Raw genomic sequence first — 19,199 nt, 5'->3', positions numbered from 1 at the left:
GCTCAGTTGGTAGAGCACTTGCCCACGAAAGGCAAAGGTCCCAAGTTAGAGTCTCAGGCCAGCACATGGTTTTAATCTGCCAGGAAGATTTTTATCAACACACACTCCACTGCAGAGTGAAAATTTCAGTCTGCAAAATTTAGTAGCTTTAAAATTTTTTAAATGAGAAAAAAAGAATTTGATTTTTTCAATATGGGGAAATCATATTTTTTTGGTTGGGGGGAATTGAACTTGATATCTGACTTGGGGATGCTCTTTGGTCCAGAATCAGCATAGGTATACTACTATTGTGGTCTGATAATACAGTCTGTCATGACAGGCTCTCTGTAAATTTTCGAAATAATGATTGTTGTTAATGCTTTTAATAGTTAAGTCAAGAAAATTGTTTTGTTAGTTTTGTGTTTTATGGCAAATTTCGTTTTGGGGTTAACTCATTCGGTGCTTTATGTATTTCATGCACGTCACCAATAAAAATTATTACATACAAAAAATTAATGATTTCTTTAGTAATAATGGAATTACGCTAATCCATAAAAATCTGACAAATTTGTAGCCCAAACTAAGAAAACCATAAAAATATTTCATACATTACTTACAGAATATGAGGAAGGACATATATACCTATGAACCTCGAAACACCAAAGTTCTGTGGACACCCTAATACACGCAAATTATCTGTTCCTGTATATCCTGCAATATACAATGTTAGCAGACCCACATTCATTGTAAGCAAGAAATTAAATAACCTCCTTAATAAATTTTACACATACAACAACAAAAAATACACTAAATAACTGCAGAACAAAGGTTAAAAATCAGCAGACATGAAAATACCCCCTAATGCAAGATTTGTTGTTTTTGCCATTACTAACCTATACACGTACATCCCAAACCAGGAAACAAGAACAAAACCTACTCAAAGATAGGAAAATTCTGATACAAAGCACTGCAGAAATTATACAATTAAAAAACTACAACAAAATAACTTTGAATTTGACAAAATATCTACACAAAAATATGGCATTGCTAGAACCATAGCTGACGTATCCCTTAAAAGCTTGGAAGAAAATTTCTTCAGAATGAAAAACTTAAGACATCAAAAAATCATATACTATTACAGATTACTACAGATACATAGATGACACTTTAATGCTTGGAGAAGGTAACCTCACTGACATATGATATACATAAAGCACTGAATCAATTACACCCCAAAATGAAATTTACCCTAGAATATGAAACTAAAAAACCATTAACTTCCTCGACTATTAAAAATATCACTAAGAAACATTAGCATCTGGGATTTCCTAACTGACCACTTTCCAGGTAACTGGATGGGCCAATAGGCGCCAACTGCATGGCTACTATATTTACGAGATGTGACATGTCTGAACTTCGAGGATATCGTGTTTGTTCCAACCTTACCAGATTCTCTAACAGAGCTCAGAGCTAGAACTGATCTCACAGTTGAACAAGTCATGCCTGACATGTTGCAGACAGTTTGGGAAGAAATCATCTTTCTGACAGGATGTGTGCTGCATAACCAATAGAAGTCATATCTAATCTGTTTAGGTATAAAGTAAAAAACTTGACTTTTTGCTACAGAAGAATACCAAACCACATCTGTAAGTTAAATGCATAAATCAATGAGTTTTCAAAAGTATAAAGTCCTTTATGATAAATCTATTATTGTACATTAGTGAAAAATAATTATGGCACGGTGCATAAAATGTTGTCATTTTGCACATAAAACAATTTGTGAAATCATTGCATCCTCACAAACCTCAAAATAACATCTTACTAACCAGAAGTCTCTGGCACTCGGCCTGTGCGTATATTGAGAGATCCTGTCATAACAGTACCAATTGCAGCAATACCTGCAATAACTGGTAATGTGTCAATCACAAATGAGACTTCATTCTTTTGGTATTTTGCCAAATTTTGTGCATGTCCCAATATGCCAAACCCAGTCACATCAGTAGCACCATGAGCTTGATACTGCAGCATAAGTTCAGCACCTAAACAAAAATTAAGAACCTCTCAGAACAAAACTGTCTTAATGGTTCATGTAACAAGGTGAAAGAAGATTTTATCTTCTAGAACAGTCTTAAAGTAAGGCACCACAATTTTAATTTATAAAATTTTCAGTAGAAATTACAATATCCCTCTTAAGCGCACGCAAAAAAACAAACAAACAAAAACAAAAACACACACACACACACACACACACACACACACACACACACACGCACACACACCCCAGCGTGCGCACCTACACTATTGGTGCAAAAATGCCTGTGAGTATGTCACAAAATTAACTGTTTTTACTGCGATCAGCATCTCTAATCCTCTACTGCAGCAACAAAAGTGCTTAATCTGCAGACAGCGGCTGAATACAGCAACGAACCTCAAATGGGGAGTAAATGTAGTCCGCAGCTGGTGTTACTATAGTTTCTTGTTTAAACAATTGTGTATAGCAGTTTGAGGATTCGCATTATTAATCTGCAAAATAAATATTTTTTATCTATATGCAGCATTACTACATATGACAGTAAGTATTAAAAGTACTCTACCACTCCAATACTTTCATAAGCAAACTCAGCAATCCCACAAAAATTAAAAGTCACTGAACTGCGTGTACAATTTCAGTTCTTAACAATATGCACACACGGAATTTTTTGACAGTATACTTCAATTACACATTTCACTGTCTTTGTGCTGTTACAGCCAGCCTTATACAAAACTATTTCAAACAAGAAGACAGTGAGCTCACATGAAACGGCTAGCAGTCATTTACTGATATGACAAGGAATGGAATTATACACTAGCATAACTTTCATTTAGACTCAGTATGGGAAAAGGAGGAGTTGTTATGTATGTTACAGTTGAAGTTACAGCCTAAAACATGGAACCAAACAGTTTTTGTGCAGATTACATGAGGAAATGTAAGCTGGTGAGTTGTTACTAGATGACACACACCTGAAAATTGTAAGGTTCCAGATCACTGCTGAATACACTGATTATTACAGCAGCTGTTTTGGAAGCTTTCCATTTTCAAGTACACCTACACTGTCCTGTCTATATAACATCTGGTGTGATTATATCTGGTGACTGTTCTCACTTCACATGAAATTCTAAAATAACAATTTCACGTCAATTTTGTGCTGTTTTATACAGTATGGCATAATATTTTGATATAATAATAGATTTTACATCCATGGTGTGAACTGTCAAAAAAATTACAGGAAATATCTACAATATCATATAGCCTTGAGAAGGTGATTCTTGAGTGGCGCAAAGAACTGGAAAACCAAGGAATTAAAAGTGGTGTCAGGCTGGGTTACAAGAAACAAAATCTTGAAATCGATTGTCTCGCTTCTGCAGATGATCTAGCAATTTTTTCTGATTCCATGGAAACAGATGAGAGAGAGATTAATGAGCTTAACGTACAAGCACAGAAGACTGGCCTCCAAATTTCATTTGAGAAAACCGAGTTTATAATGAACATAAATTCACCACCAAGAGAGCTTGTAGGGGATCAAGGCAATATTAAGCGAGTTGAAAAGTTTAAATATCTCCAAGAATGGATAACAGCCACCTTATCAGAGAAAGAAGTCTTCATGTCACGCATGAATAAAATGGAAATGGCATTTCATTTAACCACAAACATCTACAACAGAAGATTAGTATCGTTCAATGCAAAGTTAAGGCATTACTGCAGTGATACTGTCTGGAGGTCTTGTATGCTTCTGAATCCCTAGTAATGAACAAAAAAGGCCTAATCAAAAACCTGGAGGCCAAAGAAACGAAGATTTTGAGAAAGATCTTAGGTCCCATCAAAGAGAACAGGGAATATAGAAGATGTCATAATCATGAATTATATTCCCACATAGAGAAGATAACAGATACCATCTGGAAAAGGATTATGTTTTATGGACATATGACCTGAATGAGCCCTGGAAGACTCACCAATCTTATCACCACCTGCTTTCAGGAGAAGAAAACAAAATCGACCTGGTTCACAGAGGTGGAGAAAGATCTTTAAGAAGTGGGAATCACCCGTGACATCATCTTGGAGCATGTCCCACTCAAGGAGAAACTTATGGCGTGGCAGGGTTTCCAAGAAAAGCCATAACTAAAAACATAAGAGGCTTGGAACCAGGAGAGGAAGAAGCAACACCAAGAATGCATGCAAGACCACTGGGCAAACATCAGAACACACAAAGCAAGACGGTTGAAATAATGTGGTCCAAAGATGGCCTATATGAAATGAATGAATGAATATTACATCAAAATATTACACCACACTGACTCAATGTGAAACTGATATTTTAAAATTTCACATGAAATATAAAGAGAACAGTCACTAGATACAGTCACAGCAGATGTCATATATATGTAACGACAACATAGACATATTTGAAAAAGGAACTCTTCCAAAACAGTAGTTGTAATAATCAATAAATGTTTTAAGCAGTGATACTGGAACTTTACTTATAATGTCCTTTCAACACATTTCACTGCAGGCCCAATCATCAAGAAACTAATACCTGAAAATGTTAACAGTCTACAGAAGGCTATTTCAGCTTGAACGCCCACCCAGGGACAACTACGCAGACAATGGCACACAAGGGCAAACAGCTGACGTGTGGCAATCTGGCAGCCGAACTGTGGTTTACATAATCATATTCCACTGGTTGAGCGCAAGTGGCAATTTGTAGCCATGCAGATTACACTTGCACAAAATGTGTGCAATTGGGATGGTGGCCTACACAAATTGCTACTGCCTGTGGGTGTGCTGAGAGTTGGGCAAGGGTCCTTGCACCATGGGGCAGTGTTGGAACACACTGGTCTACAGATCTGCAGTGGGAAACTTTAGCTAGTTGTGAGAAATCTAGCTTCATTTTGTAGCTATTTGTCAAACAAGAAACAATTAACAGTTTTTTCAAAAGTACATAAATTTTGTAAACAATTTAGATTGTAAAAAATGAGTTGGAAGTATTATTCGGATGTTACAATCCACCTGCAGATAGCAGATAACATTTTGATAGATTGTTCAGGCTGAACAACTATTAGTTGACCATTTTCGAGGCAAGTCCATATCAAAAATTGACACTTATAATGATTCCAGGACACAAGGAAGTATGTGTTTCACCACACTAAAATTAAATTCCGAAAGCATTTGAAAAACACTTTCCTAAAAAATCTTTAAATTTCATAAGAACAACAGTAAACCATACATTACTAAATTGATTAAAACTATTTTGTAGAAGGGAGAGGGAAATTCTCAATGCTGCTGCAAGTAAAGATAAGAGCTGTACGGTGTTACACTGTCCAACCTTAATGTATTCTGCAAAATCTAGTGCGATTTCTTAACAAGTTACTAAGATGTCCGGAAGTATGCACACTGTAACAAAAATTCAAAATGCTGACAATATGTATCATTGTGGAATGTGATACGAGATAAACAGGCAGTTCAAAATATAGTGTCATGAACTGATGAGAGTATACAGTACTGTTACAGCCCAAGCTGCTAGTAGTTGTATACAGGGTGGTCCATTGATCGTGACTGGGCCAAATATCTCACGAAATAAGCGCCAAACGAAAAAACAACAAAGAACGAAACTTGTCTAGCTTGAAGGGGTAAACCAGATGGCGCTATGGTTGGCCTGCTAGATGGCGCTGCCATAGGTCAAACGGATATCAACTGCGTTTTTTTTAAATAGGTACCCCCATTTTTTATTACATATTTGTGTAGTATGCAAAGAAATATGAATGTTTTCGTTAGACCACTTTTTTTCGCTTTGTGATAGATGGCGCTGTAAAGTCACGAACAAATGGCTCACAATTTTAGACGAACAGTTGGTAACAGGTAGGTTTTTAAATTAAAATACAGAACATAGGTATGTTTGAACATTTTATTTCGGTTGTTCCAATGTGATACATGTACCTTTATGAACTTATCATTTCTGAGAACGCATGCTGTTACAGCGCGATTACCTACAAATACCACATTAATGCAATAAATGCTCAAAACGATGTCCGTCAACTTCAATGCATTTGGCAATACGTGTAACAACATTCCTCTCAACAGCGAGTAGTTCGCCTTCCGTAATGTTCGCACACGCACTGACAATGCGCTGACACATGTTGTCAGGCGTTGTCAGTGGATCACGATAGCAAATATCCTTCAAATTTTTCCAACAGAAAGAAACCAGGGGACGTCAGATCCGGTGAACGTGCGGGCCATGGTATGGTGCTTCGACAGCCAATGCACCTGTCACGAAATATGCTATTCAATACTGCTTCAACCGCATGCGAGCTGTGTTCCGGACATCCATCATGTTGGAAGTACATTGCCGTTCTGTCATGCCGTGAAACATCTTGTAGTAACATCTGTAGAACATTTCGTAGGAAATCAATATACATTGCACCACTTAGATTGCAATCGATAAAAATGGGGGCCAATTATCCCTCCTCCCATAATGCCGCACCATACATTAACCCGCCAAGGTCGCTGATGATCCACTTGTCGCAGCCATCATGGATTTTCCGTTGCCCCATAGTGCATATTATGCCGGTTTACGTGACCGCTGTTGGTGAATGATGCTTCATCGCTAAATAGAACGCATGCAAAAAATCTGTCATCATCCCGTAATTTCTCTTGTCCCCAGTGGCAGAACTGTACATGACGTTCAAAGTCGTCGCCATGCAATTCCTGGTGCATAGAAATATGGTACAGATGCAATCGATGTTGATGTAGCATTCTCAACACCGGCATTTTTGAGATTCCCGATTCTCGTGCAATTTGTCTGCTACTGATGTGCGGATTAGTCTCGACAACAGCTAAAACACCTACTTGGGCGCCGTCATTTGTTGCAGGTCTTGGTTGACGTTTCACATGTGGCTGAACACTTCCTGTTTCCTTAAATAACCGGCGAACGGTCCGGACACTTGGATGATGTCATCCAGGATACCGAGCAGCATACATAGCACATGCCCGTTTGGCATTTTGATCACAATAGCTATACATCAACACGATATCGGCCTTTTCCGCAATTGGTAAACGGTCCATTTTAACACGGGTAATGTATCACGGAGCAAATACTGTCCGCACTGGCGGAATGTTACGTGATACCACGTACTTATACATTTGTGACTGTTACAGGGCCATGTATCACAAAGCGAAAAAAGTGGTCCAACAAAAACATTCATATTTCTTTGCATACTACACAAATATGTAATAAAAAATGGGGGTCCCTATTTAAAAAAAACGCAGTTGATATCCGTTTGACCTATGGCAGCGCCATCTAGTGGGCCAACCATAGGGCCATCTGGTTTCCCCCTTCAAGCTAGACAAGTTTCATTCTTTGTAGTTTTTTTTTCATTTGATGCTTATTTCAGGAGACATTTGGCCCGATCACGACCAGTGGACCACCCTGTATAGCTTTCTAAATGTCAATGCAAATATATGATCATATAATTCACTTGAAAAATGTTATTTTAACTATTTTCTGCACACCTCAAAGGTGCGAATAACAGAGATAGCATTACGGTGTACTGGTGTGCAATTTTCACTGTAATGAACAGAATTACAAAATTCTCACATGCACGTGTTGAATTTCAAAGATAATTGTGAGGTGTTGTACTAAGTAAGTCGTAGCCTTAGTAATATATACCGCTGAACCATAAAATTATGGCCACTGTCTCCACTCTGTGGGAGTGCAATTAGTTGGTGATGCAGGCACAGGATGCAGTAAGGAAGTATGTAAGTGGAGCACAGGTGAATGGGGATTCATTCTAGTGGCAGCACAGGTTGCAAATTGGGAAATCCACTGACAATGAGTCTGACAAAGGGCAGATTATTATGACCTAGCTCCTCAGAATAAGTATCTTGATCTTGTAGACAGCAAGGCTGGTCAGCAGCTGTTTGCATTATAGTGCCACGAGGATCAATGGAATGTGGTTGAAGTCTTATCACAGAGTATGGAGGTTGAAGGCTTAGTCACTCTAAAACAGCACAGTCTGTGATCTGTGGCAGATCTGATGACAAGAGTACAATGCTGGTGCACTGGAGCTCAACAGACAACTGCTACATGTCACGTGTTGACTCAGTAACAGCCTCTATTACGAATGCAGTGGGAACAGGATCATTGAGGTTGGACCATGGATCAATGGAAATGTTTCACCTTTTACACCATGTTGATGTCATGTCCAGATATGTCATAATTCAAACAGCTGCTCAAAAAATCACCACACCAAAGAGGCAGGCCGGTGGGGATGGTATTTTACTACAGGGGACATTTACCTGGAATTCCTTGGGACCTGTGGAAGTAATCAAAGTCATGATGACAGTTGTGAACAACAAACATTACTGCAGACCACCATCACCACTTCACATTTAATGTTTTCTTTGATTGTAATAGTATTTTCCAACTGGATACATTTCTGTGTCACAAGCCTAGATTTGAACAGCATGACAGTGAACTCACACTGATATCTTGGCCACAAAATTTGCCTGAACTGAACGCAATGGAAAACATCTAGAATGCAATCAGGCTCCAGTACTCCGGTGCCATTTACTTCCATAACACTACCAAGGACATGGCAAACCCACGATACACCGAACCACTTTAATGTATTCCAAAAGTGGACAAAGATATGCCACTGCTATACCATATGAAACTAATAAAACCTTTTTTTTTTTTAACGAGGGGAACATGCCGCTGCCACAAAATCTTATCATGTATATAATGACTGTCTTCTTATAAAATTATTTTACTATCAGTCATTGACTATTACACAGACTCCCAAAATCAATTTTACTGTTTGTAGAGACTATTCTCATTGTTATATTCCTATTTCTCTTTCATAGTGTTACTTTTCCCAGTGTTACTTATTTCCCATTTTTACCACCAACAATCCTACCCCTCACCTCAATGGCCTCACTCTTTCTCTGTTGTTTAGGACAGAGTCCTTACAAATGTTTACAATGCAAGTGTTGTTGAGTATTACTGCCTTAATCTTTCACAGCATTTCGACCCTCTTTTCATCTTCGTCCGTGAAGTGTAGCACTGGAGACTGCCTTGCAAATGGCCCATGATGATTCATGAAGGTAACTGAAAAGACACTGCCACTAGAATGCGCTACTAAGGTCATGGCACGACAATGTGTGTTGCTCTGTTTAGCAATGTCAGTCTGGCGTACACTGTCCTCTTTGGATGGCAACTGTTGGTAGTTGCACAGAAGAAAAAAATGTGTACATAAAAAATATGTAGTGATCCTGTAACCTTTGGAGAGTATATTGTTCAGTTCAGCTTGTACTTCTGCTAATAAATACTACAATCAATCAATTTTGTTTACATATGTGCAATAATGCATACTAATGCTCCTACCTACACTTAAACAAGAACAAATTAGTGTTTCCTTCATTGTGCTTTCTTCTAGTTTCTCCGGCGAGTGTTGTAATGATATCATACTTGTATTTTGAAAATGGACACTGTAAAGCAATGACTTGGGCAGAATTCATGGCCCTAAAATAACCATCTGACAGTGAAAATGGGTTAGATTTTGATTATTCGAATGAAGATCCTGCTACAATCGTAAATGATCTGGAATCTGCAGATACTGATAGTGAGCCTGAGACTACTAGAGTGAATACACATGATACAAATAATTTTTAGAAGGATGATAAACTTGCTGATATACTGGTACTACAAACTTTTGAAACAAGTCCAAAGACACAGAAAATCGAAAAATTTGGGGAAAAACAAAGCCCTTCATTTGTAACTGGCCATTTTAGATGCAAAGGAAATGCCAAAATGTCAAAACAATGCAAGAATTGTCTATGCCATATCAGTTTTTTAAATATCTTTTCGTGGCAAATTAATGGCAAAAATTGTAGATGAAACTAATATTTACAGCACTGGGAAAAACCCATACAAAACATTTATGTGCAATGTTCATGAAATTTGAAAGTTTAAAGCACATGCGTTACTAGCTCTTTGGCTATTCCTATTGCTGCCTGTGGTCTCTGATATGATGCTTCTGGTGTTGAGCTAATAAAACAGAAAATGTCTCAGAGATAGAAGAGTCTGATGACCACTTTGCAATGTCAATGACAATATGAAGCAACAAGACTCATCAAAGTCATCATCATAAATTGTACAAAATTAGGCCTACAATTGACCAGATGTATAAGTGCCTTTCAACCGCAATGAGAGAATATTTGTCAACTGGACAAATTTGAGCAACCAAAGCAAGGCAGCACACGAAAATGTCTATGAAAGACAAACCACATAAATGGGGATATAAACTTTTCAGTGTGTGTGTGTGTGTGTGTGTGTGTGTGTGTGTGTGTGTGGTGTGTGTGTGAATGGGGTTTGCACACAAAACTGAAATCTGAAGTGCCAAAAAAAGTAATCCAAAATTCAGGTTAGATAATGAATCAGATATTGGAGCATCTGGAAACATAATCTGCTTTATAAGGGGAATTCCAAGGGGCCATAACTACAAGATCTATTTTGACAAATGATAGATCTCTACACATCTAGTTGCATTCATATTCAAGCTAGGGATTCACAGTGTTGGAACAATCCAAAGGAATATAATACCAATCCGTAAATTTCAAAATGAAAAGGAGCTAAATGAAGATGGATGTACGTATGGATGTATTTATTCTGATGAATATATTACTATCCTCCATTTTGTATAAAGACAGTTGTATTGTCTGATTCCTGTCCACTTCTGCCGACAAAGCTGTCAGAATCTGAAGTGAAAACGTTTTACACAAAGACACAACACAGAATGGTACAATGTTCAGCTGTTTCTGTTTACAACTCATATATGGGTAACGCAGATTTATTAGATAGCAACACTGTCAGATGTCATATGACTATTAGATCCAAGTGACGATATTTAGATTTGTTTTACCTTCCGATTAATATAACTGTAATAAATTTGTGGATTCTCTGCAGGTAGATACTCACTGAAAAAAGAATGGCAGACACGTCAATGAACCAAAAGTAGTTTAGATCTGGTACAAACTGCCACATTCATCCTGGGGCAAAACAGCAAGGCAGACCAGCTAGCACAGATCCAGCAGCAATCCACAGGGTGGAATATAAAGGATCACTATTACTTCTGAAGAATATAAAGCTAGAGCCCTTTAATCACTGGCCAGTGCAGAGTGAGAAGAGAAAGTGCAACTGCCTCAACTGCAAGGTCTGTGCGAGAAGTGCAATGTAAACTTACGTTTGAATAAAAATAAAAACTGCTTCCTTGGATTCCACAGTATCTAAAACCATGTTCCATCCATCCATTTTCGATAGCATCATTAAATCTATCATAACTGTTGCTCATTCAACGTTTAAAACTATGTTTATTAAAGCTGTAAATTTCACACAGTTTTACATAAAAAAAGCACTGTCCAGTCAAATTACTGTGACCACCTGTCAGAAGCATAAATAACCACCTTTCGGAGTGCAGACCACTGCAAGATTTGCAGGACAAGTCAATGAGGTTCTGAAAGATACAAATAAGGATGTGGAGCCACACTGACTCCACTACCGTGGGCACCTGCACTATGTTTCTCAGCTCAGGATCCATGGTGTGAAGATCTCAATTGAGGTGATCCGAAAGACACTCAATTGGGTTTAAATCCAGGGAGTCTGAAGGCCAGAGTAGTAAAGTAAACCGAGCGAGGTGGCGCAGTGGTTAGCACACTGGATTCACATTTGGGACGATGACGGTTCAATCCCACGTCCGGCCATCCTGATTTAGGTTTCCCGTGATTTCCCTAAATCGCTTCAGGCAAATGCCGGGATGGTTCCTTTGAAAGGGCACGGCTGACTTCCTTCCCCATCCTTCCCTAATCCGATGAGACCGATGACCTCACAGTTTGGTCTCCTCCCCCCAAATCAACCAACCAACTTAGTAAAGTAAACTCATCCTGGTGCTCTTCAAACCACTCATTTACACTGTGAGCTGCTTGACATAATTGATTTTATAGCTGATAGATGACATCGTGCTGAGGAAAAGCAAACTGCATGTAGGGGTGGACATGGTCTCTAAGGATAGATGCACACTTGTGTTGATCCATTGCGACATTTTATCGTATCTGGAGTAATGTGTGTTTAATGCTGAATTTCTTGCACTTGACATGGGAAACAAATCTTAGAACACCTAAATTTGTAGTTTGTGTTCTTGTTTGTTCAACGATTTGTCTCCGTAACAAGCTTCAAAGCAGAAATATGTAGCTGCTTTTAATATCTTTTACATTCACTGTATTGAACTGAATATACTGTTGTGTAAACAGTGCTAGGGAGATATATTATTGGGCCATTAAGCATACAATAGTTCAAAACGCGTTTACTAGAATATTTTTCCACAATTTCATAGTATGTTTTTGCCTCAGTATCGGTGGTATAACAGCAGACTTTGCATTCAGCTATTGTCCATTCATAAATGCCACCGCAGTTTGGCAGAAACATAGCTGCCATGGTGCTGTTGGCCACTCACACTTGGCATATAAGCTCTTTAAAGACAACTCACTGATTGTGACATCTACTGGCAACACTATGTACCAAGTGGACTGAGTTACAAGCCACAAACCAAGGAAGCTCAGGGTTTAATGAAGAATTCACCACTGTTTGATAAAGTCCCGCCCGTACACGTGTTCTTACATGCAAAACATATTACTCTCTTTTTTTAATTTCAGTTAATTTTCATGTAAATCCATATTAGTAATGAAACGGCAGGCTCTTAGTTCATCAACCTTTTAGATCTAATATACGTATCACTGTGTCAAAAAGGTGTACAGACGAGAATTAGGTGATGAAATACCAAATAGTTAATGGTAAATAACACACTGCCTTGACAGCATTAGTGTCCTCATGTTGGACTGCATGGAAATTTGAGGACAGTGTTACTCATTGTCAAGGTTCTGGTTGACCATTTCTGACCACTACACGGTAGGATCACTGTATTGTGCAGTCACCGCATTTTAACTCTTTCACCTCTGCACCTGCCATCGAAGTGCAAGTAATGGACTCCCTGTAACATTCACTGTCATCCTGCTCCTTTGGTCAGAGACTAACAGTAACCATACTAGGGAATTAAATTACCATCCTATGCACGGGCTACCATTAACACAATGGAAATGGCTCCATATGAAGTGATGCCGCAACAACAAATCTGAACTACTGGTGAACGGCGTTGCACTGTCTTCAGCTGTTGGTAAGTACGATGGCAACCTAATGAGAGGTCCCACTCTTCCAATGATTTGGCGAGGTACAGTAGTGTTACTTCTGGCATCACAGTATGAGAAGTCATTGGGTATTACTTCAGGTCACATCTGGTAGTGACTGAGGGAACTCTGATGGCATAAGTGTGTCATGGACATCCTGCATCATATGTTACCTCTCATGTGACAGTACCATAGTGCCTTTTTCAACAGGAAAACACTTGTCCACACATTGCAAATGTGTCTACAAACTACCTGCATGATGTTGAGGTACTCCTGTGGCCAGGAAGGTTCCCACATTTGTCCCCAATACAACATGCATGGACCAGCTTGGACATACAGTAGTGCTCGAAAGTATTTTGACAACATAAAATTCGTTATTATTTCCCTTAAAATAATAACACTATCAGATTATTTTAAGGTGTCAGGTTGCGACTTGTTTGTTTACACTTTGCGTTGCATGATGAACGCGACTTTCAGCGAGCTCAAAAATATTTTGTCATGCAGTTCACTCCATGAATTCAAAAATGTTACTTGCTTCTTAGTTTTGGTTTCTACTGATATTTATGTACAGTGATAATTTCAATATGCCGAAACATAAGGAATACTCCAGTGACTTTAGAAACACCGTGATAAATGCACTAAAGCAAGGACTGAAACAAACCCAAGTTGCTCATATTTTACAGTCAAAAATAAGCCTCGCAGTGGACATCCAAAAAAATCTCAAAGTCGATCAAACCAAAAAAAAGTTATCAACAAGTGATTTTCGCAAGTCAGCCGTAATGATAGAAAGAGAATTGAAAGAAAAATATAGCGTTGACATTCACATTTCCATTGTCAAACGACACTTTAAACTCTTTGGAGTACATGGTCAAACACCAACGAAAAAGCCTTTGTTACCTATGAGAAACAGGAAGGCCTGACTCGGATTTGCAAAATGGCACAGATCATGGGCAAGTTCAGACTGCTCTAAAATTCTGTGGAGTGATGAGGGCAAATGTAATTTAATGTCATCTGATTGTATCAAGTATGTTCAACATCCTGTAAATAAGAGATACGAGTTTTGGTACTAAATTCTCATGGTTAGATGGCAGTGCGATGGTTTGACGAATTTTTCCATGCTCGGAAGTAGGTCCATTAGTTCAAATTGACGGTAATATGGATCGGTTCGTTTACAAAAAAAATATTGAAGACTCAAATTCTACCATACGCTAAACAAAACATGCCAGCTGGATGGTATTTTCAACAAGATAACAATCTCAAGTCTAAGCACATTAGCGATTTTTTAAAACACAAAAAGTTAAGGTTTCTGAGTGGCCAAATCAAAGTCCGGGTTTGAATCCTACAGAACATCTGTTAGAGGAGTTTGATCACAGAATAAGAATAAAAAATTATTCAAACAAACTTTTTTTTTTTTTTTTTTTTTTTTTTTTTTTTTTTTTTTTTTTTTTTTTTTTTGAAGTTGTCAAAAATGCGTGGGATAAAATTCTGATGGATCGATTCCAAAAGTTGATCGACAATGCCAGCACTATATGAGGCTGTCATAAAAGCCAAGGGATATCCCACTTAATACCGATTTTCTTACTACGGTAGATGATTATATATTAAAAATGTTTTTTCACTGTCAAAATACTTTTTCTCCACCATTGTCCTCATTAAAAAAAATTACATTATTATGCTGCAAACAAGGGCCACTTGGTCACTATTCTGTAGAACATTGAATATCCAATGAAAAATAATTAATTTTCATATTTCCTATTTGTTTTTAATTAATCCAATTAATATGTTTGTCGAAATACTTTTGAGGACTACTGTAGCTCTTACCCAGTGCCAGTATCCAGTTGTGGGCCTGCTTGCCTCTGGCGAGGATGCAACAGTTTTACGACACCCTTCCTACCAAAACAGTCTACGTATCCAGGCCAGAGGAGGATGCAACATCACACTGTAAGTAGACTTGTACCAAGTTCTTTGTAAATCTGACTCAGTATGGTAATCACTGAATTAATATCACATACCTCTCAAACTGTTAAGTTTCATTTCATTTCCCCTTCCTCTTTTGGGTGCTTTGCTTCTGCTCAGGTAGAGTATTCTGGAACATTGTACTATATGTATCCCACACTATCAGTTCCTATGTAGGGTACGCCAATAATCAATATTTCTTTCTACTCCATTAACTTAATTTTTAAAAAAAAACTTGTATGGAACTGTGTTCCTCTTAACATCAACAACCATATGAATTTTGCCATGTTCATTTCTATTACCTTCACCTATGACTCCATATCTACAGCAATTTCGCACTGAATGAGCTAGCCTGCCAATTTGTAAGACATCAGTTGTGGATGTATCAAAGAATGTCTTTCAGAAAGTAGAGTTATAAATTTCCTCAAGTGCAATGGAAAGTAGATGCATGGGTTAAAAAGAGTTGACGTTTTTACAATACTAAAATTTTCAATCAATTATCAATTACGGACTCTTTAGGTGCATAACAGAGGGGGTACACTGAAGAACATGAGACACAACATGGCTACATGGAGGTTAGTCTAAATTATCTACTCGGGCAGATATCTGAAGTTGTAAAGACTGCGAGTCTTGCTTCCAAGATGAGGACAGAGCTCACCATCTGAAGCATCGTCAATACGACTGACTGTGGACCTTTGGTACAGAGCTGGGTAGAGAGAGTGAATCAGAGGCTCAAACAGTTCTGCGACTATGCTGGCTGCAGATTCCTCGACTTGCACCACCAAGTCATGGGATATTGGGTCCCACTAAAAAGGACACCTTTATTTTTGTTTTATTTATGGCACAAAAACAACTAGGGTCATACGCACCCATAATAGGACAGCGACCCACTACACACAAGATCCGGCTACTCAAGTAGTGGGGGCTATGTGGAGTGGTCTGAGCAGTTATTTAGATTAGAGGGTTTCAGGAAAGAAAAACGGTTTCAGTCTCAAAGGGTGCAAGTTAAACAAAGGACAAGGGATGATGTAGGAACCATAGGTATTATAGCAGTTGACCGTCACAGCCATGTTTGAAAAGAACAGGTGCTAACAGGAAGCACTGAAACATAAATCGCTGTAAGTAATGAAAACTCGCTAGAGCTAGAGAAGTTCAGCTGAAATTTTTACAGAAGACCTAACAGAGTTCAGAAAGGATAGGTTAAATACAGTTGGTGGTGTCACATTTGCTGCTGTCAGAGGTAGTCTACCTTGCAGTGAAATTTATCAGATAGTTCATGTGAGTTAGTAGGGGTGGAGGTTATACTTGAGAACCAGAATAAATTAATAATTAGTTCCTTTTACACCCCCCCCCCCCTTCCCCAACACAGATGATTCAGTTGCTGAACAGTTCAAAGAAAACTTTAGCATAATCTCGAACAATTATAGTTGGTGGTTAGTCCAACCCATCCTCGATATGTTGGCGAAAGTGCATGTTCAAAGCGGGTGGTAGGCATAAAACATGTCAGAAATTGTACTAAATGCTCTCTCCGAAAATTATGTTGAGCAATTAGTTCAGGAGCAATTATGAAAACATAGTTAACCACTTAGCAACAAATAATCCTATGCCATTGGGAGTACCATGATATAGTGATTGGTGATTAGTGACCAGAAGGTCATTGCAGTTAGACTGACCAGAAGTATAGAACAGACATGACAAATCAAAATTTAAAAGAACCCAAAATCTTTCAACATTGGCGCTGTTTTACTGAAGCTTGAAACATAGTGCGGACTTCAATGTGAGGCACTTATTAGCTTCCACAATGAAACTGTCTCCAAATCTGACAGAAAATAACAAAGTTTTCCGAAAGTCCTTCACAAATGAAGACTAAGTAAATATTCCAGAATTCAAATCAAGAACAGTTGTCAACATGAGTAACTCAAAAGCAGATAACCTTGGTGCAGTGAAGCAACTTGCATCACTAAGAGAATGCAAGTCTTTTACTCCAGATTGCATACCGTTCTGACTATGCTGTTATAATAGTGCAAAACTTAGCAGTCTTATATGTACAACTACTTGCTCAATGAAATATCTGTATCTATGGACTGGAAAGTTGCACACATCATGGCAATACAAAAGAAAGGAAATAGAAGTAATTCACTGAATTAGGGCCCTTGTTCACAACAAGAATTTTCGCTGTGTGCCGGGCTGGCGGATTTGCCAGGTTTGTAGAGATACACTGTATCTTATGAGTGTGTGTCTACAGAATGTCACAACAAAATGACCAGGCCAGCAGCCAAACTGTGCTCCATGTTCTGAGTTGGACATGTTGTAACATATGTCTGCATGTCCATGAGCCAGCAGATAGATGGGTGCTGGGAGTCTCATTAGTCGTGTTTGAGCCGTTGTGTGAGATTGCTGTTGGTTTTCACAATGGGTGCTGAATTGATTCTGAAGTTTTGGTTGCGCTAGTGGAGGAATGACCAGTCTTGGGGGAATAAGACAACCAAAGAATCTAAGGACAGATGACTGACTTTGGAGGGATCTGTGTGCACACCTTAAAGATGATTTTCAAATGCGGGGAGTTAAGGACGGAAATTATATATGTATATACCTTAATATCATCCCTTATTTATTTTGTTTAATGTTTAGTAATACACAAACACATTCTCTGTATATTTATTGTATTTTCCACATAATGTTTGAACTGATCTATGTCACACGAGCTTTTTCTGCCATGAAATTTTCCCCAATTCAGAAACAAAGTAGTTGGCGAACTTATTTCTGAGAGCATTCACTGACACACCACCTCATACTGCTTGTGAATGTGGCCGTTCTCTCAGTGTCAAGCCCACATATATAGTCGTATCAACACATTGCATTAACTCGTCCTTTTTTGATGAATCTCTGTAGAACAGTACACACCTTCACTATGCCAGTCACAAATTCTGTGGAGACATTTAAAGGTTGGTAAAAAATCCTCCATTTATTGGCCATTATACTGAATGCACACTCTGAAATTATCTTGCTTTACTTTAGCTATAGTTAAAAATATGATTATTGAGGTCAAGTTCTCAGCCACCACAGGGACATAGTAAATTGTTATTCATTGCAAATGCTTCATCTCCTTCACGTACATAACGCAACTTCCACAGAATATTTGGGAGGAGGTAGATTCAATGAGTTCACAGTAATCATTTCCATAAAGATGTTTTTTTCAATGTACTTAAGTCACACGATTTAGCATAAGCTCCAACAGCCACAAAATTAAAATTATAATTTGCATTCCCTACTGCCATCAGAACTAACAAATAGTATCTTTCGTAACTGAAAAAAACATTGAACTTCTTTTTCTGATTTCATAACCCTTATATGTGTACCACGAGTGGCCCCTATCCAGTTTGGAAAATTTCCTGAATTTCAAACTGACAAGCTATACTGATCCAGTAACACCCCCATCCCTAAATGACAATCACATCTTCATGCAAACCTTATGTGCAATTCTACTAATGGTTTTTATTCCCAAATGAATGGTAATGGCAATCTGTGAAAGAGTTTCTTGGTACAAGGTCCTGAAATAAGACAAACAATATGGTTTTGATTCTATTCAGGTTTTCTCTTCTTTTCGCTAAAGATGGCATTAAAAAGAAAAGAGCCAATATCAGAGATAATTCAATGAATGCCACATGAAATTAAAGGAATGCAATAACAGTGGTTCTGCAGCAAACAAGATGTGGAAATACGTATTTTTTTAACAAACTACAATTTCTATTAATAACAGCAGATAGACTAGACACTGCTTGTAATAAGCCTGATGATAGTGACAACGTAAGCCCTGCTGACACGCACACTGAAAAACATTGTCACCAACAGAGTTAACCCATAGAAAAACAGGAGAGCTACAAATGAACTGAACAGGAAAATGTTGACCATCATCGATGCATCTAGTGAGCACAGTCAAAGTAGAAGAATTTCTTCACTTAAATGGATTCTACCAATTGTGGACAAATTTAATGAA

At 38.2% G+C, this 19,199-nt stretch overlaps 1 protein-coding gene across 2 annotated transcripts in view; it reads right to left on the bottom strand.

The window, feature by feature from the left end:
* LOC124555427 (inactive selenide, water dikinase-like protein) overlaps positions 1-19,199 on the bottom strand; it is a 160,503-nt gene that overhangs the window by 28,472 nt on the left and 112,832 nt on the right. The window contains exon 6 of one of the 2 annotated variants that reach the window (XM_047129331.1): positions 1,806-2,018. The exons of the other annotated variant lie outside the window; for it this stretch is intronic. Within the exon in view, the coding sequence (XP_046985287.1) occupies positions 1,806-2,018 (213 nt within the window). The remainder of the gene's footprint in view (positions 1-1,805; positions 2,019-19,199) is intronic. 2 annotated transcript variants of the gene reach the window in all.

This window comes from Schistocerca americana, chromosome X (assembly GCF_021461395.2).
Source record: "Schistocerca americana isolate TAMUIC-IGC-003095 chromosome X, iqSchAmer2.1, whole genome shotgun sequence".
In the NCBI taxonomy this organism is placed as follows: Eukaryota; Metazoa; Arthropoda; class Insecta; order Orthoptera; family Acrididae; genus Schistocerca; species Schistocerca americana.
The sequence above is the reverse complement of the archived record's forward strand: the minus strand, read 5'-3'. Positions and strand labels throughout refer to the sequence as shown.